The sequence below is a fragment of the Petaurus breviceps genome, unplaced genomic scaffold (genome assembly GCF_028583685.1).
Source record: "Petaurus breviceps papuanus isolate PSGF00001 unplaced genomic scaffold, PetGlider_PUasm1.0 183, whole genome shotgun sequence".
NCBI classification, from domain to species: Eukaryota; Metazoa; Chordata; class Mammalia; order Diprotodontia; family Petauridae; genus Petaurus; species Petaurus breviceps.
In genome coordinates, this window is record NW_027185791.1 from 4,987,327 (window position 1) to 5,014,331 (window position 27,005).

Consider the following 27,005-nt stretch of genomic DNA (forward strand, 5'->3'; position numbering starts at 1 on the left):
ACTAGGGAATGGCTAAACAAGTTATAATAAAGGAATATGATAGGATACTATTCTACTGTAAGAAATGGAGAAAGTTTCAGAGAAATCTGAGAAGACTTGTATTAGCTGATACAGAATTAAGTGGAAAAAACAGGAACATCATTTATACTATAACACCCAAATTGTAAAATAAGCAATTTTTAGAGATTTAAGAACTCTAATCAATGTTAATCAATCATGATTCCAGAGGACTGATGATGAAGAATGCTACCTATCTCATTACATAGAGATGATAAACTAATATGAAGAATGAGATATACATTTTTTGACATGGCCAATATGAGAAATTGTTTTGTTTGACTATGCATATTTGTAACAAGCATTTTGTTTTTCCATTTTTTCCCACTTGGAAGAAAAAATGATAATCGAAAAAAATACAATTTAACAACAAGAATAAAATAGAATGTTACTAATCTCATTCATGTATGGAAAGGGCACAAGACAGATTCAGAATCCCTTGGGTCTAGCCCTTAATTTGCCATTCGCTGTCTTTATGACTGTGGAAAAGTCACTTAACCCTGATCTTAGTTTATCACCTGCAAAATAAAAAGGAAAAAAGTTGGATTATATTACTTATATGTTGCTCATAGTTCTAATATTCTATTTTATACCTTACTTTTGAAGTCTTTTAAGATGTCTCTTTTCTATCATTTAGAGATTAATAACATGACATTTTTCAGTTCACATAAAAAAGAACTAGAATTATTCAGCCATTTCCCCTGGGGAAGAGATGCCAATAAAGACAAAACAAAACAAAAAACGAAAACAAAGACCAGCTGTCATAAGTGATACTAATTACTGTTCTTACCAGGAACTAAAGATCAAAGGATGGGACAACTGGGCCCTTGTCCTAGGGCACCAAAAGGAGCTGACTACACTTATCACTCTTTAAACTGCTTAAAATCAAGTGGACTTAGTACCTAAGAGTAAGAATGATTCATCAAAATAGCAAGTTCCCACTAACTCCCCATCAGTGGAATAGCCTCATTATGTCCCAGGGCCTCTGTTCTTTGAAAACAGTGTCTCAAGGAATCTGTCTCCCCTAAGCTAACTGAATTTGACTTACAAAGAAAATTGTATTCTGAGTATTTTTCATCAGTAATATAAATCCTTAAAAAGAAAGGAAATAACATTACTTTTTAGAACAGGGGTACTTAAATATTTTTGTATTATTGAACCCTTTGGAAGTCTTTGAAACCTACAGACCCCTTCTCAGAATGTTTTTAAATAACTAAAGGAAATACAAAAGAGGTTAGTGAAAATAAAGACGTGTGTGTTTTGTCTTATCCAAGTTTGTAGATACCCTGGAATCTATCCACAAACTCCTTGGGGATCCACAAAATCCAGGTTATAAATCTTGTTTTAGAAATTAAAGTGAGTCTACTGTTTATTTAAATATGTATTATGTGAAAGAAGGCAACCTAGCAGTACCAGATTTAAAACTATATTGCAAAGTGGTAATCATCAAAACAACCTGGTGCTGGCTAAGAAATAAATTGGTAGGTCAGTGGAATAGATTAGGTACATAATTGCTGTTATTGTTCTTTGGTCATTTCAGTCATGTCTAACTTTTTAGGACCCTATTTAGGGTTTTCTTGGCAAAGATACTGGTGTATTTTGCCATTTTCTTCTCCAGATCATTTAACAAATAAGGAAACTGAGGCAAAGAGGGTTAAGTAACTAAATAAGGAAACTGAGGCAAAGAGGGTTAAGTAACTTGCTCAGGGTCACACAGCTAGGAAAAGTGTCCGAGGTTAGATTTGAACACATGAAGATGAGTCTTCCTGACTCCAAGCCCAGCACTCTATTCACTGTATCACTTAGCTGTCCCAAAACACAGTACACAATACATGGTAGTAATCAAGCTTTTGGGATAAGAACTCACTATTTGACAAAAATTGCTGGGGAAAATGGAAAGCAGTTTGGGAAAAAAAAAAAAACAGATGTAGATCAGCATCTCACACTGTATTCCAAGATAAGGTCAAAATGGATAAACAATTCAGATATAAAGGATGATATCATAAGTCAATTAGGGAAACATAGGAAAATGTGCCTGTCAGATCAATGGATAAGGGAAGAGTTTATGACCAAACAAGAGATGGAAAGGACCACAGAAAGTAAAATGGATCATTTTTATTAAATGAAATTTAAAAGGTTTTTGCGCAAACCAAACTAATGCAGCTAAAATTAGAAGTAAAGCAAACAAATAAGGAAAAATATTTTATGGCAAGTTTCTCTGATAAAGGCCTCATTTCTCAAATATATAGGGAACTGAGACAAATTTATTTTTAAAAAACTAAGAGCCATTCCATAGTTGACAAATGGTCAAATGATATGAATAGGCAGTTTCAGAAGAAGAAATAAAAACTATCAATAGTCAAATGAAAAAAAAAATGTTCTAAATCACTACAGATTGGAGAAATTTAAATTAAAACAATTTTGAGATACCACCTCATGCCCATCAGATTGGTTAACCTGACACAAAAGGAAAATAATAAATGCTGGAGGGCATATGAAAAAATTGGGACACTAGTGAACTGTTGTTAGAGTTGTGAATTATTCTGACCATTCTGGAGAGCGATTTGGAACTATGCCCAAAAGGCTATAAAACTATACATATCCTTTGACCCAGCAATATCACTAGTAGGTTCGTATTCCAAAGAGATTTAAGAAAAGGGAAAAGGACCTATATGTATAAAAATATTTCTAGGGGTTCTTTTTGTGGTGGCAAAGAACTGGAAATTTAGGGAATGCCCATCAGTTGGGGAACAACTGTGGTATATGACTATGATGGAATACTATTGTGCTATAAGAAAGGATGAGCAGGCAGATTTCAGAAAAACCTGGAAAGACGGTAGATTAACTGATGCAAAGTGAAGTGAACACAATCAAGAGAATGGTGTACACTAACACCAATATTGTAAAGATGAACAATAGTGAAAGACTTAGTTACCACGACCAAGACAATTCCAAAGGACTCATGATTAAAAATGATTTTTCTTGGATTTTTCTGTCTGTCTCTTCTTTTGTGAGGTGGCTAATATAGAAATATGTTTTACATGACTTCATGTGTATAATTAATATTAAATTATTTGCCTTCTCAAAGAGGGGGCAGAAATGGCAAAGGAGGGAGAGAATTCAGAATTCAAAAATGTTTTAAATGACTGTTAAAAATTCTTTTGACATATAATGGAGGAATGTTTAATGAAATAAATAAAAATGTTTTTTAAATATGTGTATTGTGTGGAAAGAACCTCTGATTTCTTCAGTTTTAAGATTACTAACTAGCTTTTTCAACAGCAAAAGAGCACAATGTTTGGCTGGGTGCAATGTTTAGTGAATGGAAAAACTTTCTATTCTCTTCACTGTGGATGCAACATAATCTTTTAAGAATTTTAAGCCAGAAGGGAAGTTGAAGTGAGTGAGAATATAGGGGGAAAAATAAAAACCCCTAAATTGCAAAACTGTCTCATCAGGATATTTGACTTAATATATCATGATACATTGCAGTTTCTTGTTCATTTGCTAATATAATATGAATTTTAAAAAAAAAGAAAAAGAAGTATTATAGGCAATTGCTGCCAAATTTCATTTTAAAAATCTGAGTATGGTGCAAATTGAAGCCTAGAGGTAGGGGGAGGAGGTAAAAATAAAATAATTATAAACTCAAGTCCTGATAAAATATTAATAACGTCCAAAATAAGTCACTGAATAGGAATTCAATTTAGCTAGGATTGTTTTCACATTCCATAGACTAAAATAATTTAGACCTTAGATATCATCTACTCCAACCTCTTCATTTTATAGATGAAAAAACTGAAACTCAGCAAAGTGAAATGATCTGCCTGAAGTCATAGATCTAGTTAGTGGCAGAATGAGGACTAGAACCAGGATTTTAAATCTCAATCAAGGGCTGTTGAGTGTGTATTTAGTATAATCTCATTAAATTGTAAGCTTCTGTAGAAAAGGCACATTCTTTCACTTCTTTTTTTATCTTAAAGCTTAGCACAGTGTCTGACACCTAGGAGGTGCTAAATAAATGTCGATTGACTATATTTTCACAAATTCAACCAACTTTTATTAACTGCCTCTCTTTATAAAGCATTGGAGATGAAAATAATTTTAATGACACATTTCTCGCCCTAAAGAGATTATATCTCACTGTTGCATACTGTACTGTAAATACTGGACTGTCATTCTGCTTCTATTCTGAGTCCTCAGTATCTTATATCAGGATAACACACTTTTCCTTTAGCTCCTCAATCTGTGTTGTTTTGTCCTTTGTGGAAACTCTTCCCTCTTTAGAAATGACCCAAATTGATGTAGCTTAAAGAGGAAAAGGACGATACAAAGTAATACAAAGATTAAAAAGGCAGAGAAAATCAAATACATGGGTGATGGCATTCGAAAATGTCACAAGAAAAATGTTCTATGCCAAGGCTTATTCAGTTTGGTCCATTCAATCAAGACTGGGATGGACCACCGAAAATGTAGTGAAAAATAGAATAATATCCATAGGATACTCAGCAAAGATGTAGGGCTAGTTCAGGTAGACACTGCCCTCATCTTCTTCCTATGGAAATGCATCTAGTCAGAAGAGTACATTTGATTACAGGTTAGGTTGACTCAGAAGGCTGGGTTGTCTCACATGGCAGTAGGACATCCATCAATTCTTAGGGGCTCTGACTCCTCGTGGGCTGGACTTTTTATGCCCAGGATAATCAAGAAACTATTTCAACAGCTTCAGACCTAATCTCTGTACCAATCAGGGTTCAGAGATAGCTTCACTGCCCTTTAGGGAAAATCTAGTCCAGACTATATGGCAAGGACTCGAGTAGAAGCTGTTCCTAACTGCTATGAGTTACTGAATAAGGTGTATATATAGGGTGTGTATAGCATATTATGGATGCAATTTCAATAGATATAACAGAAAATGCAAAGTGTTTTCCCTTTTAAATGAGTGTTGTCCCTTTTAAAGTGAGGCATTAGAAATAAGTATAAAAGGTCTTGAGAGACCACATATTTATTCTAATAATGCTATCATCATTCAAAACACATCACTATTCCCCTTTAGGAACCACTTTTACAACTTGTGGCACATTCTTTAATTGATATCTTTAATGAACACAAATACACATTTTTGCGTAAGCGGTCTCCAACTCTGGAAGCAATTTCCAAAGAAGTATTCCAAAGCGCCATTTGAATAAGTGTATGGCTTGCTGAGATTATTACTTTTAAGGGGGGAACTGGTATTTGAATTTGTAAATTTTCTTAGGTTTATTCCAAAACAACAAAATAATCTCAGCACTCCTTAAGACATTCTTCATATAGTGAAATGGATAAAGATCTATGAATTTTAACATGTTGAGTACCCATAAAATGAAGAACTAGAAAATTATATGGAGAATAAGTAAGAATTTACACTTTAGTCTGTGTACCTTTCTGGTCATTTCCCTTAGGTTGAATGAGGGTAGGATGGGCTTGGGAGTGAAAATTCATGTAACTTTCTTCTATTTAAAGTATTTTGAGCTTCTCTTAAAGAAAAACAGCAGGATAAAAATGGTCCTTATACAAAGATGACTAACACTGACTCTATCTTATTAGGAAATGCTCTTTGAACCAAATAAGGACTGTGGCAATCTGCTGTTCCATCTGATCCTCATTGTGATCAAGGACACACATTTTCTGCATAGCAATGGAACGGGGTAAATTTAATTGACCCACTTTGTCTCAAGCAAGCCCATTAACTCTAATCAATTCAAATAAATTCAACTTGAATTTATGGATCACCTACTATGTCAAGGCTCTGTACTTTGGAGCAGGAAGAGGAAGATGAGGAGGAGGGGAAGGAAAAGCAGGAGAAGGAAGAGGAAGAGGAGGAGGAGGAGAAATGAGCTCAGGAAGATTATGTTTTACTGGAGAATATACAACCAGAGATATGCTAGAGAAAAATTTCAGTATGAGTATTTACATCTTGGAAATTGTCAAATGCTACAAAATCAGGGCTTTATTTATTATGCTGTTGATTGTCTAGAATTAAGAAAGCTATGTTGAGTGAAAAATAAAATGTTAGTGATACAGATAAAGCTTAAAAGTGTGTTGTGCATTCCTCGCCCCCTCTCCCCACCCCCAGCCAATTGTTAAACATTTACTAGAAGGCCTCTGAACACAGATAAGTATAAAATAGTTTGAGAAGGGAGAAAGCAATCACAATTAGTGGAATCAGCAAAGGTGAGTTGATACTTGAAGGAAGCAAAGGACTCTAAGAGGTAAAGGTGAAAAGGGAATGTATTCCAGATCTGAGAGTCAGACTATGCAAAGGTACAGAGAAAAGAAAGAGAATATTGAGTTTATGGAATAGGAAATAAGTAGATTTGTCTAGAATGTAGGGTTTGTAACAGGGGAGTGAGGAGGAATAAATCTGGAAATCCATGCTGGAGGCAAACTACGAGTAATTCGAAGAACTATCCTGTGTAAAGTTAGATACAACCCAGCTTCTCGTCTACCAGATGGTTGATCACAAACTCCTTTGTAATGATTCCCCATGGAGCTAAAACCTCTACGTTGAATTTTATCCTACAGGGCAGCAGCCTCCAAAAGGGAGCTTTAGTCCCATGGGGAACCATGGAGTCTGAATGCTGATATCAGGAAGCAGATTATTTTCTCTTTTAATTTTTCTTCCTCATGATTTTTCCTTTTTGTTTTGATTCTTCTTTCACAACATGACTAATATGGAAATATGTTTAATGTGATCATACATGTATAGCCTAGTTGAGATTGCATGCCATCTTGGGGAAGGAGGAGAGGGAAAGGGGGAATATTTAGAACTCAAAATCTTATAAAAGTGAATGTTGAATACTAAAAATAAATAAATTTTTTTTAATGTATTCAATGGCCGCAAATATTTGTTTTTGAGTAAGTGGTCTCCAACTCTGGAAATAATTTCCAAATAAGTATTCCAAAGCACCATTCGAATGTGTATGGCTTACTGAGGATACTACTTTTAAGGGGGTAACTGGTATTTGAATTTGTAAGTTTTCTTAGGTTTATTCAAAAACAACAAAATAATCTCCATACTCTTTAAAACATTCTTCATATAGTGAAATGGATAAAGATCAATGAATTTCAACAGGTTGAGTGTCCGTGAAATGAAGTAGAACTCAAAAATGACACGAAGAATTTACAGTTTAACCTATGTACCTTTCTGGTCATTTCCCTTAGTACTCTGGAAGATGGGCTCTGCACTGCAGCAATGACCAGTCAATAAGGACCTCTTACCCCCTCTTCATTCTGGGTAGAACAATATGAGACACAGTGACTGAACAGGCATGAATGGGTTGTGATCTGCATCACAGGTCTTATCACACTATCTTCCACCCCTCTTCCAAATTTCCCTCTTTCTCTTAAAAGCATCACCATCCTTCCAGTCATCCTGGTTCACAAGTTCTTGTATCATCTTTGACTTTGACCTTCACTCATTCTATGTATCCAAACAGTTGTCAATTTGTAGTTTCTATCTTTGTAGCATTTTTTTTAGCATCTATTCCTTCTCACCTTTCCCATAGTCACTACCCTAATTGAGGCCCTCCATCACTTCTTTCCTGGAATTTTGCAATTGCCTCCTAATTGGCCTTTCTGCCTCAAGTCTCTTCCTTTTCCAGTCCATCCTCCATGAATCTTTCAAAGGCAATTTTTCAAAAGTGGATGTCTGGCCATGTCACCTCAATAAGTTCCTGGACTTAACTGTCTCTAGGATAGAATATAAACTCCTTTTTTTAGCACTTAAAGTCCAACAGAACCTAGCACCAACCTGCCTTTGCAACCTTATTTTACATTACTCCACTTCCTGTACTCTATGGGTCAGTCAAACTAGTTTTCTTGCTGTTCTTTACTTGCATACAAAAACACAAGTAAATTTATACAAATATGAAACAGGAAATTAATTAATGATATCACACATTAAACAGAGCCACTAAAGAAAGAGGAATAGATTTATATTGAAAATTTTCAATGATAAAAATTAGAGACAATTCATTCTTGCTTGTTATTTTTACATGCCATGTGATGAACATCTATAAACAGAAATATGACTCCTTATGAAAATCTGTTATGTTCACTAACTGTTAGGACCTATTATTTGATTGCTGTCTCTCAAAAACTTATGATATAAAAGCTATTATCAGAACTCAAAATGTAACAAAAATAAAATAAATATATGATTAATAATATATTCACCTGGGGCAGCTAGGTGGCGCAGTGAATACAGCACTGGCCCTGGAGTCAGGAGGACTTGAGTTCAAATCTGACCTCAGACACCTAACACAAAAATTAGCTGTGTGACCTTGGGCAAGTCACTTAACCCCAATTGCCCTCCAAAAAGCAAAATAATAATAATAATATATTCATCTGCTTGACCAGCTTATAATGGTCAAATTAATGAATAATCAAAGACTAACAAAAAATTATCATTTATACATCCTTTCTATTTCCAGAATATATACAGAGATTTTAAAAAATAATGAAGAACATACAATCACATTGATTTTAGTGAGCAAAATTGGTTTGTACCATTAATAAATAATATAATATAAATCTTCATTTTTGATCTTTATTTCATATTTTAAAAACTCCTATTTATTACCTGTTTGTTTTACAATAAATATTTTGGTATAGCAGCACATGCATATAATTTGTAATAAATATAAATTATTAGGGGTATATGCTAAATATATTACATGTACATATATTTATCTATATTTTTGTGTGTATTTACTGAGAGAGGTGCACACCAAACAAGTTTGAAAATTATTGCTACAGGGAAATGGGAAACCATTAAAGATTCTTGAGCAGAAAGTGATATGGTATACTTGTACTTTAAGATCACTTTGGCAGCTATATGGGTATTGGGATAAAGGGAAGGGAGAGAGAGAAATGAAGGCCACCAATGAGAAGGTTAGTGAAAGCTCAGGTTAGGTGACTAAAAAGGTCAATACTCTGCCCAGAGATCCCCACCATGTCTGAGAATATAACCCAAGAAGGTCAAAAGCAGAAAGAAAGAAAAAAAAGACCCAAAATGATCCCAGATATCCACACACATTTTTGGTAGCAATTAACTAGAAATAAATTGTGATAACATGAATAAAATAGAATATGAGTATATTATGAAAAAAAACAATAAATATGAAGAATTCAGAAAAGCATTAGAAGACTTATATGAACTGGTACAAAGTGAAATAAGCAGAACCAGAAAAATAACATAAATGATGATATAAAAATTCTTCTATGTCAGGCCTAACTCAGACTAATTATGTGATTCAGGTTTGGAACAAAACGAGACTTCGTAGACCACCTATCAGTTAACAAAAGGAGCTTTAGCATGCTCAGTAAGGATACAGAACTGATTGAGCTGGGCAATTTCTTTGATTCCATATATTTCATGGTCACCTTCAGGGTGAGAAGCATGTATGAAAGCCAAGGATCTGATTTTGTACCTAGTGACCAGGAAGCCGTGTAATAGTTGGAAAATTTGTCTCTTGGATCAGTTAAGTATGGGGGATGGTTTCTTTACCTTTTAGGGGGAACCCCCTCCAAAAAAAAAAGTAGGCCAGTCTTCACAGGGTAAGTGGAAAGAACAATCACCACCAAAACCCCCTAAAGGATGTGGAATGACAATGACCTTGCCTGGCCAGGGAAAAATGAAGAAAATGCACCTTATTTCTTTGAAGTGAGAAACCATATCTCTGTTTTGCCAATAAATTAAATTAAATTAAATTTCCTCCTTTTAAAAATCTTTGTTACAAGTGATGGCTCACTAGGTAGAAGATGGAATTGGGATATATTCAGAAAGGAATGTGTGATATACAAACAAAAAGTCACCAATAAAATGAGTTATTTTTAAAATCTTATTTTGATCAATACTTTACAAGTATTCACCTTTTAGTTTCAATATTCTTTTGAAGTTTCCAGCACAGCTGAAATATAAAAGTGATATGTGAGTAGGCATACTCTATTTGCCAACTAATTCCAGTCAGAATTACTGACCCTTCTTCCCATTCTCCTTTCCACTAAGGACACTCCCTAGTTCTCAGGAAAATCTCGTTTGCTTTGGAGGATTTTCAGACAGAAAACCTGATGTCTCCTGTTATTTACCATTGATATATCAGTGGCATTGAACATTTAATAAAAGGTCATAGAACTAAAAAAAAACAAAACCTTTCTCTCCCATATAGAGGGAGGGAGGAGGGGGAGGAAATTTCTGTTCAGATGTTAATTTACAGCCAAATTCTGAACAACCTCTGTTTAACAACCATTTCTAAAGACGCACTGTCAAGATGAAAGATGATTTTTCCCATTTCGATAAAAGTAGACCTCTGGGTTTAGTTTTTGAAACGGGGAGATGGGTTTATTTATTCTGGTTATGGACTTCAGAGTCACTGCCCTTCTCCCATGTGAAAATTCACTTAGAAATTTCACTGCAGGAGATGAATTTGTAACCCATTTCTCATGTTACCTACACACAGAAAAACAAAATTTGATAGCTCAGAGTTTACAGGATGAGAGGATTTCCCATAACTGAGAGTGTATTGGGAAATATACTTTGTTTCCCCTCCTGAACAGGGAATTCTTAGCCAGAATATTTTCCCCAAAACATGTTCCCTCCACTCCCGTCAAGTCTAAGTCTTCCTACCTCCCCCTTTCCAGTCTTTCCTGTGTTTGATGACCTAATAGCATTTTTCCCTCTGCATACTTTGGCACAGTCTCATGGTCTGGCTGCTTGAGTGTGTCTGAGTCCACTGAAATTCCTGCATGTTCGCCCAAGATTAAGATGTGGGTCGCGTGTGTCTCTCGCTGGATATGTATTCTTTTTTTGTTCTTTCCCCTTAACGAAACCTCTCTATGTGCAACGTGTCTTGGGGGGAGGTGGTTAGGAGGGAGGGGGCAGATGTGAGGAACTGTCAGACTTGCACGTTTCCAATCGCATTACGTGAACAAATAGCATAGGAGCAGCCCTGCCAAAAAACGCTTGTGTAACTTTGCAAATGTGCCAGAAAGTTTAAAATCTCGCATCCCTCCTCCTCCTTCCTTCACTCCAGACACCAGCAAAAGCAGCACGACGACGATGAGAGGCTGCCCGCTCGCTCTTCCTGTTACTCTTCTCCCCATCATTCTTCTCTAAGCCCTGGGAAAGGGGGGGACGGGTAAGACGCCACAGCCGCCTTGTCTTGGAGTTTTCCCAGTCTACACCCTTTCCTTGGAGCTCCTTGGGTAGCTGTTGAATACATCCATTAGACGGTTTTTCCTTCCCTCCCAAGTGATTTTTTTCTCCCTGTTTTTATTTCTTTAAGCAACGCGTTTCGTGTCTGGAGATTAAAGGACAGAAAGGATGCGTTTCCCTTCACCCGCAGTTCTCCTTGTTCGGTTACATCTGTGCGTACACTTGGGCTGCGTTTTGCAAGTGACCTGCCAGCAGCCCCGACGGGACCCTCCTCCCCCAGCCGCATGGAGGCAAAGGATTCAGTGGGAGAACAACGGGCAGGTGTTCAGCCTGCTGAGCCTGGGCTCCGAGTACCAGCCCCCGCGCCGCAGGGACCCGGCCGCCGGCTCCGCTGCCTCCTCCGCAGCCTCCTCTGCGCTCCGCCACTCTCCGGTCCTGCTGCTCAGAAACAACAGCACTTCTCCGCGCTCTCGCCCGCTGCCGTCCGTGGGCGCCCCGGTACAGGACAGCAGGAGGCAGCCGGGGGCGCGGCACTGGTTCCAGGCTGGTTATCAGCCGTCTGGGCAAAGGCACCAGGGCCGACCGTCGGCGTCCGCCTCCCCCGCTGCCGCTGAGGCTGTCACTGCCACTGCCAGCACCAGCAGAAGTCCGGGGAGCCAAGCGCGGGACTCCAGCCCCGCGGCCCAGGACCGCAACCAGACCCCTGCCGGTAGCCGCCCCACCCTAAGCAACCTCAGAGCGCCCAGCCGAGTGGACGGCATGGTGGGCGATGACCCTTACAACCACTACAAATACTCAGACGACAACCCCTATTACAACTACTATGACACTTACGAGAGACCGCGTCCGGGAAGCAGGTACAGACCTGGTTATGGGACTGGATACTTCCAGTACGGTAAGTGACAATCACAGAGAAGCGAAGTGCAAGAAGTTCCAGATAACTAACTCCCTTCTCCCCGCCCCCCGCCCGCACAAAAGCAGCCCACCCTGCCGTCCTCCGAGGAAGCCCAAAGACCTGACTCAGCCAGAACGCCGCACCCGTCCCGTTAAAGTCTTCCTGACCCCCGCAAAAGACTGCCGCAATTATGGGGCATTCGCAAAAATCCCCGTTACTTGTCTTCTTTCCTCCCTCCCCCATCCCTCCTTCTACCTAGTCTCAGTACAAGCGGGGTGTTAGTGGAAAGGACCCAGTTCGGGGAGGAAGGGTCTGGAGAGAAGAATGGTTAGAAAGGAAAGGCTAGACAGGAAGCCCGAGTTAGGAACAGGGTTTCAAGGTGCTGGTGGATTTCTGATTATTCTTGGCCGACTTGTAGGTCTCCCAGACCTGGTGCCAGACCCCTACTACATTCAGGCGTCCACGTACGTGCAGAGGATGTCCATGTACAACTTGAGATGTGCTGCGGAGGAAAACTGCCTTGCCAGGTAGGGGCCGGGGTCTTCTCCTGACCCTAGTGCGGGCTCTCTTCCTCTCTGCGCTGCTCCTCTCCTCCTGAAGTCTTGCGGGTGGCTGCTGGGGTCCTGCAGAGGTGGGAGATGGCAAATGAAGAAGACAGGACAAGCTGGGGCCTACGAGATGGAAGAGAGTGCTTTTTGGTGGGCCCTTGCTCGGGATCTCTCCAACTGTTACGCAGAAGAGTGTGGCTTGGATTAAAAGATTGTTTGTTTACTTCATCCTGAATCTTTGGAGTCCCACGCTTATGTTCAAGTTTCAAAAGCAATGGGGTCTTGTTGATATGATTAAAGAAAAAGAAATTGTACTTGACCTGATAAAAGAGCCCACACATTACTATAGGAAGTAGCCATTCCTAGTAAAATTGAATAAAACATCTGTAATTTGACCCTCCAACCCCCCCCAAAAAAACGTAATTATAGAGCATGTTAATGACCTCTTAGAAGACTTAAAAGTATGTTTGCGACTGTGGTCTCATTCACTTGGCAAGGTTGTTTTTTTCCTCTTTTGGTTCTAGCTGTAATTAACATGTCCTGGTTTTACTTCAACGAGCCTTGAAACTTTGCTTTTTCAACAGCTTAAGGACCCTTAACTTGAAGAATAGGGTTTGTTAGAGTCCGGTGCTGAACAGCCAATAGAGGGAGCCCAAGATGCTTTGGAAGGTGCCACCAAAAAAAAAAAAAAAAAAGTTAACATTGAGAAGAAATTCCTTGGCATTTCAGAGAATGGTAACATACTCCAAGACTAACCCAAAAATGTATTTGGAGTTATAACTCTGAAAAGTAGGGCAAGGCTTAAGAGGCTTAAAAATGTGCTTTTTTAACTAGTGTAATACAACCATTCTGTTTGTATTTCGGGAAAAAAAGGATAGAAATTAAGTTATGGAATATATTTGCACATAAAAACTAAATCTTTTAGTCATGTTATATACCCCATAGTTTTTATTTTTACTGGACCTGTAATTTTATTACACAAAGGGAGGTCCTGGAGAGGAACTTCCTCTACCACAAAGTGCCCAGAGCTACTGAGAAATTGTGGCTCATCCGGAATCCCACAGACAGTTTATGTCAGAGGCTGCATTTAAATCTTAGTCCAAGGGTGGGGAACCTGCAGTCTCTTGGCCACGTGTGGCCCTTTGAATGAATCCATACTTCACAGAACAAATCCTTGGGATTCAGTCAAACGGCCACACTTGATGTAGAGTGTCACAAGTGTTCCCCACTTGCCCAGTCCTGCAGACTGGAGGAAATTTCTCTATTCGCTGTTCCACCCTGCCTCTCTATTTACTACTCATGGTAGCATTTGAGAATGCTGGACCCCATGCTTCTTATTTTGTTTATTCTTTCACTTTGGCTGATTTTGGCCTGTCCACTAGTTCTCCTTGCTCCTACCAGAGGAAGAGAAGGAAAAGGAGATGACCCTCCAGGAGTGCTGCAATGTCTTTTACAATGTTGGGTGACTGTAGTGCTCTCTCATGGATTGAACAGATTTAAATAGCAGTTACTTGACTAAGTAAATGTGAACTTTATTTTAATCACATAGAGACTTACAACTAGTTGCTAAATACCTACTCGAGTCCTAGATGTGTCCCTTGTTAGTTTTGTGACCATTGGAAAGAACTTATCTGAACTTCAATAATTATAACACTTGCCCTACCTACTTCATAGAGTGCTTCAGGTAATTGTTTCATAAACAGTAAAGCATTGCATAAGTGGGAGCCTTTATTAAACATTTATTTATTCAGTACTGAGAAGTAGCATGGGTAAGTGATAGACTTAGCATCTGGAAGAATGGGATTCAATTTCCAACTTTTGACTCTTAGCAGATGGGTTTGCCTTGGATAATTTCCTAAGACTTAGCTACTAAATCATAGAGGGGTTACCATCTAGATCTGCCTTGGTGGAGAGAGTTCCTGAAAAATATTGATAGATTCTTATTTTACCTGTGATTTGGGATAATTCCTTTATCCATTGTTTCTATTCTTTTTGAACTGACTGCATATTACACGCAAAATTTTGGCATAATAGTTGCCCTTTTATCCATCTGGCTATTTCCCTATGAGAATGGAAGGCAGAGGGTGAGCAGGAAGTCACTATAACTCTGTTATGACTGTCTTTTTCCACAACTGCAGTTCAGCATACAGGTCAGATGTCAGAGATTACGATAACCGAGTGCTGCTAAGATTTCCCCAGCGAGTGAAAAATCAAGGGACATCCGACTTTTTACCAAGCCGACCAAGATATTCATGGGAGTGGCACAGCTGTCATCAGTGAGTGTGCTGATTATTGTATAGTGCTCAAATCTGTCTTTCTCAGTTTTCACTTAGTGCTCATTATGATGGATATGCTTCAACTTTCTATACAATGGCAGATGGTGCTTTCTTATTGGAGTTATCATTTACTTCTTTGCGAGTCATTTGGAAAAAAAAAGAAAAAATGAGACAATATGCTTTTCCTAAACATCACAGTCTTTTAAATTGCTTGAAAATGCTTGAAACTGAACATTAGCATGTCTTGAATTGAAAATATTAAGTCCTGTCCCCTAGAAAGGAGTTCTGTTTCCAAAATGACACCTGTAGAGGAAAGAACATTTCTATTGGAGTAGAGACTGTAAGTATGATATTCTTGTAAAACTATCTTTGGAGTTTTAACATTGTATTGTAAAAAGAATTTTAAATATCCCTTAAAGTACAATAAAAATTGTATATTCGAAGAACTGGAATAGATCGTGAAAGATTATTTAGTGAGAGGACTTCAGCAAAACTGTCCCAAATAGATTCTAGCCAATCATATTTTTGAGACTCTCTAGAAATGATTAGTCTATTACCTTCACCCAATATTTTTCAGAAATTTAAAAACTTCTCTGTGTTCTCTCCATACCTGATAGAGAAAGCAGTTGTTCAAATGTACTTGGGAAGTAACAAAAAGTACCACTTTTCTAATGGAAAGATTAGATACTAAATTTATTCCACAAAAATAGATTCCCTTCCTTCTTCTCCTACTGTAGCAAAATGGACATTGGCCCTCTCTTGCAAAACTGGTATGCTGTATTTTCATATTGATGGAAGATAAAACATTTTCCCTTTCTTCTCCTTATTAGTGAATTAAAATGTACAAGTATTCAATAAAATACTCATAAATAGCCAGGACTGAGTAGTGGATAGAGAGCTGGTCTTGTACTCAAGAAGACTTTAGTCTTTCAAGGACTTCTCCTTCCTCAGACAAATAGATATGCACATATGTTTGCAGACATACACATCTGCATAGATTGTATCGATATATGCAGGTATGTGTGCGTGGATATACATGTATTTAGATATACCTTTATCTATCTCTTTGACTAATCATGTGTGAGTCATTTAATACAAGAGAGTCCCAGCAAACTTTCTAAGACTGTAAGTTGCAGAACCACAGCTGGGACCAGCATTTGGTAGAGTTTCCACACTGAGAGTACCAATGAAATCACATCTGCACCAAAAAAAATGCATACATATCTTGTAAACATTTTTTAATTTCATAAAATTATTTCCAGGAAAGAAGAAAACAATAGTCTGCTTCACTGCCAGCTCATATTATGCCATCCATGTTATGCATCCTTCCAATTTTTAGCTTGAAGATATTGCCATATCTTCTGCCTTTCCAAATTTTCTCTCTGTTATGTATCTGAAGCCAAGTATTGAGCCTAAAGGGAAGAATGCCTTATGTTTCTTGAGGTTACCTAGTCATTTTAGCAAGCATTCCAGATGGTGCTTATTTTGTGGGCCACTTGGATACCCAATCTTTTTTGGATGCCATTGTGAATAATCATTTATTCCTCATTTTTATTTTCCTGAGCATGTTTTCTTTGTTTTTTCCAGCTATCCCTATATCTAATTACCATTTTAAATGACCATTCCTTTAATTTGTCAAAGTCAACCTGATTTCTGTTCCTGTAATGAGAGAAAGTATTTACTTTCATGGTGCTGATGGCAATAAGAAAAAACATTGGGTAAATTCTTTATCTCACCCTTCATTTAAATACTGGCAAAAAAGGGTCATATAAAAACTTTATTCCCACTTTACAGATCACTTGCAAGAGATCCCCCTTAGCCTGTTGATAGCTGATGGCTTAATATCTTTCTCTTTTCTGTCACTTCAGGAATTAAAACCTCTGCTGTAGGTAATCAGATAGTATGTAAGTTTGACTACAGAGTGTTATATTTAAAAAAAACTTTAAACTGTCACCAACATTCTTGTCAAAAGGAAATATAAGTCACTGCTCTTTAAAAGACAAGACAGCAGCACATGGACAGTAAAATGGAAGAGGCACTGGGTTTGGAGTCAAAAGACCTGGGTTCAAAACACAGCTGTGCTGCTTGACACCTCTGTGATTTTTTCTAGTTTTCAGTTTCCTTACCTGAAAAGGAGGAAGTTGGTTTAGATGACCTCATCTAACCAGGATCTACCTTTATGAACTTATTCCAAAGGTCAAGTATCAGCTACCTCCACTTAAAAGCAAATAAGTCAGAACTTGTTTATTATCAAGAAACTTAATGTAATACAAAAGCAACATTAACCAAAACCATAAGCCTTCTTCTGCAAGTAAATGTATTAACATTCATTTCTCCAAATGACTGTCTTTATACATGGAAGAAGAAATAAATCTAGTATATTATTTTCATCCTTAAAAACATAGAATCACAATTTTAATGTGAAAAGAGATTTTGGTCCAGTGAATGAGGTCTTATAGAAAACAGATATCTTATGATATTAGTTTGCTATGAATGAACTGCATTATGTATAATCCAGTTTTTAATTAACTGATATGCCTTTGTTGAATGAACTACCAGACATTATCACAGCATGGATGAATTCAGCCACTATGACTTACTCGATGCCAGCACCCAGAGCAGAGTGGCTGAAGGTCATAAAGCAAGTTTTTGCCTTGAGGATACTTCCTGTGATTATGGGTACTACAGACGATATGCTTGTACAGCACACACACAAGTAAGTTGACATCTCCTCCTCCACAGCAAGCGTATAGGTCTCAGAAAGAAATGATATACTCTACTTTCATTCCTGCGATTTTTCAACTCTTTGAGTTACTTCACTTAATAAGTCATCTTGTCACAGTAAAAAATACATGGGAAATGGAAATGAATGGACTTCCTTTTAATATAGATGTATATCATATAGATATATATGACATATAATATGAACATGTAGTAAAAAAGGAAGTCTATTCATTCATTGACATTATTACTATGGAGAGAGGCCAAGAAAGAGACAGAGAGAGCAAGTTCATTCACTTCCATCTCCTCTGTGTGTATGGATGTATATATGTTAGCACATATAATCCTTATCCTTTACGGGAGCTACTTCACATATCATAATTAGGACGGTAAGAATCAATATAGTCTTTTAATACAGTTTCTTGAATAGATGGGTAACATGGATTGGTGTGGAGACATTTTTCTATATTGTTTAATCAACTGGCTAAGTGATTTAAATGTCATCCAAACTGCACGTTTATTTAAAGCCATTTATCCCCTATACCTTGCTAACACATTATTACAAGAATATGATGATGGTTGAAAATGGTAATTGAAGGGAAAAAGGAAAAGCAAACTCCTTATAAGGTTTTTTCTCAAAAGGCTGCCTTTTCAATGATACATCTAAGAAAAGAAGGGTATAGTTACCCTCCCATGCATACATGTGTACACACTTGAAATTGCAACGATAATTGATGTCAGATGCAGAGATCTGGGACTGGTTTTTAAAAAATAGTGCTGAATTAAGCAGTTTACATATGCTTTATAGTTGGAAAATGTGTGCTTCCATAGTTAAAGCTGTGTCAGTATTTCCATAAGGAGCCCCAATTTGTAAGTGGACAATATAATTTTACTCCAGCCTGAATTTTGGCAGGAAAAAAAGTAAATCAACATAATCCAGTCCAAAGCTGATCAGCAGCTGGGATCTTGCAAAGTACATCTATGTGCTAGAGTAGGAAACTTCTTAGGGATGTAAATTTGCGTGGTATCTTTTTCTAAAGTCACAACATTACAACAAATAAAGAGAAAGAATATGTATTAAAGTCCATGTATTTTATCAATATTTGTTCCCCAGAAGAATAAGAAACATACTTATAAGTAGCTGTATATATGCTGTATGTCTTTGTTATATATCCTTTGCATAGAAAGGTGTTGTTGGCAATAATATCTCTGTGTGTAGAGTAATAAAAGGCGACCTGGAATTCATTCTATGTTGTGTACAATTCCAAAATACTCTTCAGGTGACATCTAATTGTGTCTTCTGTAGAACTTGAGGCTGTTTGTAGTTCTCTCTTTGTCCCATGCATTGTAGAGTCCTATTACTCAAAAAAAGCTGCTCCCTTCCTTGTGCCCATACAAGCTGGCCACAAATCTGAAGCCCTCCTTGAACCTGTGTGCCCTAGCGTATATTTATAGAATCCCTATATCCCCTGCTGCAGAGGGTCACTCCATGTCATCCCATGCTAATGTTCTGGCCTTGGACTATTGTCATGCCATTCATGAATTTTCTACCCAACAGAGGGGTTTCCCAACAGACACTTTATTTCAGTGATTAATTGTCTTTTAGAACTTTTTGAGTGTCTTTGCTTTTATTGTTTTACGTTGTAACTTCCTTAGTTGACTAAGTAAACTCTTTGATAAGCCAGATGAGATAGGTTTGCCGATCTGAATGCCTTCTTTTTAAGTAGGAAATGTCAGAGGTCTAAGTTGTGCAGACTTTAGTTTTTCCCCACATTGAAACAATAAAGTGATCTTGGTTTGATGTCAGAGTTTTAGTTACTAAGATTTATTTTGCTGACAGATATTATTGCAATATTATGTATCATGAGATTATATCCCTTAGACTACTCTAATAATATTTTGTTCTCATTTTTCTTAAGGGACTGAGCCCTGGGTGCTACGATACCTATAATGCAGATATAGATTGTCAGTGGATTGATATTACAGATGTAAAGCCTGGAAACTACATTCTGAAGGTAGTGAAATTTGAATATGTATTTAGATTGCAAGCCTCTGTGAACTATGGAATCAGATATTAAATCATCACAGGACTTGACATGGTTTAGAGGAGTCACTTGACACCACATCTAAAATAACCCAGAGAGATGAGAATGCGTCTTGTTTGCATAATCTTTCCTCATAATTCATTCAAAGTTTAATAAACTCATCTAACTTAAGATGCTCAAGCTTTAATTTAAAATTATTTCCTCTTGCTGTAGTCCATATGGAAACAAAGAACAGCTAGCCAGTATATAATAATGACATCTGAGAAATATTATTTGCTTTTGTTAGGTCAGTGTAAATCCCAGTTATTTGGTGCCTGAGTCTGATTACTCAAACAATATTGTGCGCTGTGACATTCGATACACAGGACATCAAGCGTATGCCTCTGGTTGTACAATTTCACCGTAAGTTTCTTGTCTTTTTTTTTTCTCCACAAATATGGTTATTTCCCGCTCTTTCATGACATTTACTAATAGTTTAAGTCAGTATGAGTATATCTACCTCCCCCTAAACTTAAACTGTGAGTATAGAAAATGTTACAAGATTACGATTATTACACATTTAAGGCCCATTCTTTTTGCACTGGTAGTAAGGGTGTGAAGAGTTCTCATTTCTCTGCTTCGAACCAAATTTTCACATAACTGGATGCTATGATCACAGGTGTTATAAAATATAGTAATTGTTATCAGGTACGGTTATGGAATAAGATGTTCTTATTAAATAAATACAGGGCTCTCACATTTGCCGCATCTTCCAAATAATGTAAATATAATATAAGTGTATTAAATAACTGAATAATATGAACTTAATAAATTAAATAACTGAATTATATGAAACATGACTCAAGAAGACACGCCAGGGCCTGGCAGCACCTCCATGCCATATACACTGGCGAAATGTCTAAATGGTGGGTAATGAGAACTTCTAGCTGAGAGAATCCTAGATAACAAAGGTCCCTAGATTTTACACTGTTACTAACTTGGTTTAGTGTGGCAGTAGCAATAGATGAAGCATTTCACAGAAATTGGGAGAGCTCTGAAAAGGAGAATTTCGAGTATCTTCTGCTAAGTCTATTGGTTGGTACCCAGAAAAAAAACAGCATTAACCTGAGGTTTTCTTGAATGAAAATAATAAATGTGACTAAATGAAATAGTTGGACTTAATTCCTGTAAATGTTGGTGACCGTGTAGCTTGCACATATAAGATTTCCTTTCCTGTGATGATACCTACTCTTCCTCCTCCTCCTCCTCCTATTACTAGCTAACTTTATATGGTGCTTACTATGTACCAGGTACCATGCTAAGTGCTTTACATTTATTATATCATTTGGTCCTCACAACAGTCCTGTGAGGTAGGCACTACTATTATCCCCATTTTACAGGTCAAGAAACTGAGAGAAACAGGTTAAGTGACTTGCTCGGGGTCACACAGCTAGTGTGTGATAATACATAGATGGAACATAGATAATCCATGAATGGAACTTTCCATGTAAATAATTAGGCAAAATTCAACTTATATAGAAGTTGAAGGGGAAAGTCACAATGTTTTTGCACATCAATTTCCTCATCTATAAAATAAATGAAGACATGGACCAGACTAGAAAAATCACTAAGGTCCTTTTCTAATCTAAAATGGGATTATTCTGTATTAAATTCTCATCTCAGATACAACTTTTGTGGGTGACTTTTTTGAAAGAACACTTTCCAAAATTTAATCAATGAAATGAACATTTAAGGAGATATTTTCAGTATTTACTCAGTCATTAGGCCATGTTGGTTGGTAATTTGTGTCTAGAAAAAAGAAAACCCTAATATGATATTTTAATCTAAAATATTTTTTCAGAACTTTGGTACCATACGTGTGCACCAAAAGAGGAAAAATGTGTCATATAGTTTTTGGTCTGTACTGTGATTTCTTTGGTAGAGAAAACCTCTTTGACCATACAGTCATATGTACCAGTGGTGTACCTTGAATTGAGGTTATCCTGACTATAAGGTCAGCTTTCTATCCATGACACGAGGCTGCCTCTCATCAATAAAATGAGGTCATTGGAATAGAAGAACCCAACAAACTTTCTGGATCTAAAATTCTATTATTCAATGCTTTTCTCATCCCTGGATAGCATTTACTGTTAGAAAACTGATATATTACAGTTTGGATTCAATGACATTCTAATTCCACATATTTGGCTGATGACCATGACTTTCAAGTCGAATTCTAATTACAATAGTAATTAATTTACTAATGTGACTGTGATATTTTGCAGTCTTTTATAGTATGTAATCATAAGTATTGGCACAATTGTGATTCTTCACATCTTACAGTATGAATTTGTCTACTCAAGGCCTCCAGTTTTCCTTTTCAATTGGCTAGTTGTTTTTCAAGTCATGTCCAACTCGTAGTGAGCCCTTTGGGGATTTTCTTGGCAAAGATACTAGAGTGGTTTGCCATTTTCTTCTCCAGCTCATTATGAGGAATCTGGGGCAAACAGGGTTAAGTGACTTGCCTAGGGTCATACAACTAGCAAATGTTTGTGACTGGATTTAAACACAGGAAGAGGAATCTTCCTGACTCCAGGCCCAGTATTCTATCCACTGTACCATCTGGCTATCTCTTTTCCTACTTATACAATTCTATTCATTTTCATAGGTTTTAATACTTAAAAGTTGAAAGCGCACTTATCAGACATATAACCACTTTTCCCAAACACTCGTTAGTGATCATTTACTAAGCACCTTAAGTATATAGCTTTTGTTATTTGATAGCAGGAAATTGCTTCCATATCTTGTGCCTAATATCAGGAAGGGCAGAATAGGAAAAAGTTAATGATTGTTGAATTTCTGCAGAATGTACCACAAAACCAACTTTTCTTTTCTCCCTCTCTCTTTTTTTATTTAGGTACTGAGACAAAAAAAAAAGTAAAATAAAAAAAAATGGATGAACCAGTGCCTGATGTGTTGAACTGAAAAAAAAAGAAAGAAAGAAAGAAAGGCAACCTAGATTAACTTCAGTAGGATGTAAATGTTTGGGAAAGAGCACAGAGAACACAAAAGAAATTATCATTTGGACTTCTTAATAACGAAACATAACTGGATTTTGAGATTGGGAATATTTTCATTTATATTAATGATATGGTTGTGGTGAATTATGCAAAGTGTTTCAAATTCTACAGTTAAGATCATTTGCTATTTCAAAGAAATTTACCTTGCAGCGCACTGGGAACTGGGAGTGCAAGCCAGCAAAATATTTGTTTCATTGAACTATTAGTGAATGAGCTGAAATTGTTTTGTGCTCAAAAATTTTTAATGTGCTAAATTACAGCAAAATATAATAATGACCAATTTGTAAATACTAGCACAAGCTAATTTGAAAATGTTAATCCTATCATTACTCCTACAAATAAATATGGAAATATTGGTGCTGAGGAAAGAATACACATTATTGATTTCAAGAAATATTAATATATAGCAGAGAAATGTCAGTGTATGTATTAAGATAGTTACATTCCTATATAAAATTTATGTTTACATTTTAAACATTAGTAGATAAACCCTTTTCTTTCTTCCAAATACATAGCTCAATTCTAACATAAATCAGGTTTAGTTTTCAAATGAATTAAGAATTGAACCACAAAGTCAAAGTCTAGTATTTTTTATGACACCTTGTCTGTCTCTTTGACCTTGTCTATGGTTAGAGATATTCAAAATTACATTCTTAAAATGACAAGTCAAGGGATGGTATGAATAGGCTACCATTCAAGTAAGATACAATTCTTGTAACATGAGTGAACTAATAGAGGTTTAAATAAAGTATTATCAACACTTACCAGCTCTTCAGGTCACAACAAAAAAGTAGGTAGCCCAAGTATTACTGCATATCGAACATCTTTTTTAATGAATGGAAAACACCTTTGTTGTTCCCAATATATTTTTTTACCTTTCATACTTGATATTTTTTACACATGAGAATCATTAGCATATTTTATTGTTGAAGAGAGTATTCATATCAATAAGATCACAAATCCATTGAAGTATATAAAAGTATAATTAAAATGTTTTAAATATTATACAGGATATATGACTTACTATGTCTATGCAATAAGGGATCATCAAATTAGGTCAGTAAGGAGCTAATCATTAATATTTCTTCTGAAAAGTTTAGCCTAAATTAGTATATGGCCTTAATTATTAGCATAAGAAAAGGGACAGAGGAAAAAGGATATTTTCTGTAAAGTGACAAGCTGTACTGTATAATAAGACAGCTGTGATATTACTTTTAAACTGTGAAATAATTTGCCACAACAGAATTTGGATAGCTTCTGTTTTTGCTGAAAAGCAGAAGATGCAGTATGAGTTGTCTACACTTGAAATAAAACTATTTTAAAGTTAGTGGTGCTTAAGCGGAAATTATCATAAATTAAACAATATCAAAAAATCTCAATTATGATATGCTTTGAAATATTTCCACAAAATGTCACACAGAAAAGTGAATTTACATCTCCATGGTTTGTAAAACAAAAAGGTACAATCATCAACAATTACTAAGAACCTGTTGTGTACATGGCCCTATAAAAGGACCTATCATAGGTAAATACATAGTTTACTGTATGCATCATGACCTCCAAATGCAATATTTACCAATATTTAGTAATATACTGTGACACTGAAAGTCACAGAGTTTTGAAGAATCTGTATCTGGGCTATGGAATTATTTCTTTAATTATCTCTTTTCTGGTAGAGATTATCTTAAAAAGCTTTTTTTGAACTACTGTCAGTATTATTACTGAGCCAGACTGGCATTTAAAGATACATATCTTTTCATTAAAAGCATATGATTTAGAGCTGAAAGGAGTCTGTGAGAATCTAGGCAATTTCAATGAGATCATAAATCCACCTTCATACATAAAAACCATAACTAAAATATAATTTTACAGACAAGGAAATTGGGACCCAAAGAGGTTGAGTGATTTGCCCAAAGTTAAGATTTAAACATAAATCAAAATCTAGGCCTGTTCTCCATACAGCTCTGCTTCTTCACACATTTGTTCTTCAAAAACCTTGGTTTTTGGATATAGAAAAATCATAAATGTTCCATTGACTATATCCTCATGTCCTACAACATTTGCTTTATGCGGAAAATTTATCACAACATGTAGCAATGATACAGGCTGAAATGACCAAGTTAATATGCCCTATTATTTGTGTTCCTTACCACCTTTCAAAGGAATTAAAGAGCTGAAAGGAACTTTTTATAGGGCACCTGTTCCAAAAGCTTCATTTTACAGATGAGGAACTATTTTGATAAAGTTTGTTTTATGAAGATCATTTAAAAGTCATGCAAGCACATGCTACTAATATTTATAAATATTTTTCCAACACCTCAGAAATGGCTGCATGTTTAACATTGAAAAATTTGATTTTAAACAGAACTTCATTTACAATGTTTAAGGGAGCCCCAAATCATTCTTTGTCCTATATCACCCTTTCCCCTACGATTTCATTTTTGAGCCCCAAGAACATAATTCCAAAGAATGATCACCAAACTTTAAATAACAACATAGATCACTGGTAACAGATATTAATCGATAAAACTCTAAACCAACTGAAAGATGGTTAGAAAGAAAAGCTGACACAAAAATATAAGAACTGTGAAAAGTCTGACTTCAACTATAAAGGGCAATGGGGAAAATAGACTTTTAAACTTACCATTTTTGCAAATCATCTACTTTTACATATCATATGTTCTTTCAGATGGTTTGATAATTCATGTATCTTACAACTGAACTAAAATTTTCTTTACTTGTGAATAAGATCAGGACTCCCTTGACATTACCATCACATGTTTTATTTTAAGCTAATGCATCAAATATAAGATTTTCATATTTTTTAGAAAAATCTTTATATTTTTGATGTAGAGTTTTGTTAAATACATATGTTATGAGATCATTTTGCTAGGCATTGTTGAAAAAATAAAACTAAAAGAACTATGATCTCAAATACATTAAAAATTTTCCCTTGGAAACTTATCTGAGAATATTCTATAAATATTATTCTCCAAATTTCAGGTGTTAGAGGAAATGCAACCTATTGAAAACAACTGTGTGAAGCTAAGAGATTAACATGTCACTAATCTTTAAAGGGTACAGCTCCTTACATGATGCTGCTGGATGTTATATGACAACTATAGAATAAGGCTCTGGCAAAACCAAATACATATGGAGTAAAAAAATAGCTTCATTTTAATTTTGTACCAAAGATTATTGTGTATGTCAGCTGGCATGTAATTTACCTTTAATTCCTTTGTCAAATTTTTTTTTATTAAGAATTGTATCTATCCAATGAAAAATTTAAGTTTCATTCACAAGCCTCCAAAATTGGTATGACTTGTTCTATGCTAATGCTACAACTTGTGATAAAGACATGTCCATAAATAGTGCTTCAGGTTTTAAATGGTGCTGAATTATTTCAACTTGAATGTAAACTATATGATTCCATGTTAATGGGGAATGAGCATCTAATGTTTGACTGCAACACTCAGTGAAAAGTCCCTTGACAATGTTATAAGGTTTTAGTATCTCCCTCTTTCTTTAGGAATTGTCTTTAGAATCTTTATAACTTTATTGAAGGCTTTTATTTAAAATATTCTGAGGCAGCATATTCTTCAGTGCACTTATTCTTTTCTTGTATGTCTGTATTATAGTTGCAAAGTTTATACAAAATGACTTGAATAAACAGCTTCAAGTGTTTGGGTTGTCCAAATGTTTTGCTTATGAATAGAGATCTGAATTTCAAATTGGATTAAACTGTTTCCCTAGGTGACTTTAAAAAAAATAAATTTATTTTTCATTTTCAACATTCACTTCCATAAATTTTAAATATTCTCCACCTCCCTCCCACCCCCCTCACCAAGACAGTGTGGAATCCAAAATAGGCTTTACATATACACTTTTTTTTAAAAGCAATCGGGGTTTAGTAACTTGCTCAAGGTTACATGGCCAGTTATTTCTGGGTGTGGTGCCGAGTATCTGAGCCCGGATTCGATTCCAGGTCATCCTGACACTGGAGCTGGTGCTCTTACTTGCTGCGCAACCTGGCTGCCCCTAAGCAATTGGGGTTAAGTAACTTGCTCAAGGTCACATGGCCAGGTGTTTCTGGGTGGGTGCTAAGTGTCTGAGCCCGGATTCGATCCCAGGTCATCCCAACACTGGAACCAGTGTTCTTACTCACTGTACTACCTGGCCGCCCCTACATATACACTCTTATTAAACA

At 36.3% G+C, this 27,005-nt stretch overlaps 1 protein-coding gene and 1 long non-coding RNA gene across 3 annotated transcripts; one reads left to right on the forward strand and one right to left on the reverse strand.

The window, feature by feature from the left end:
• Positions 1-310: 310 nt before the first annotated feature.
• On the reverse strand, positions 311-10,895 carry LOC138161056 (uncharacterized). Its single transcript, XR_011168256.1, has 3 exons — positions 10,787-10,895; positions 9,973-10,010; positions 311-575 (listed from the first exon to the last, which is right to left on the reverse strand). It is a non-coding gene; the product is annotated as an uncharacterized lncRNA (long non-coding RNA).
• Positions 10,896-11,102: 207 nt separating this feature from the next.
• Positions 11,103-26,482, forward strand: LOX (lysyl oxidase). Of its 2 annotated transcripts, XM_069087825.1 has the most exons (8): positions 11,104-11,237; positions 11,385-12,149; positions 12,568-12,676; positions 14,836-14,973; positions 17,533-17,689; positions 19,614-19,709; positions 20,026-20,141; positions 22,636-26,482. In XM_069087825.1, the coding sequence occupies exons 2-8, from the start codon at positions 11,423-11,425 to the stop codon at positions 22,640-22,642; spliced, it is 1,350 nt and encodes a 449-aa protein (XP_068943926.1). In that variant the 5' UTR covers positions 11,104-11,237; positions 11,385-11,422; the 3' UTR covers positions 22,643-26,482. The 2 variants fall into 2 exon arrangements, with proteins under 2 accessions (XP_068943927.1, XP_068943926.1); XM_069087826.1 differs by lacking the exon at positions 22,636-26,482 and having other exon boundaries at positions 11,103-11,237; positions 20,026-20,145.
• Positions 26,483-27,005: the final 523 nt, after the last annotated feature.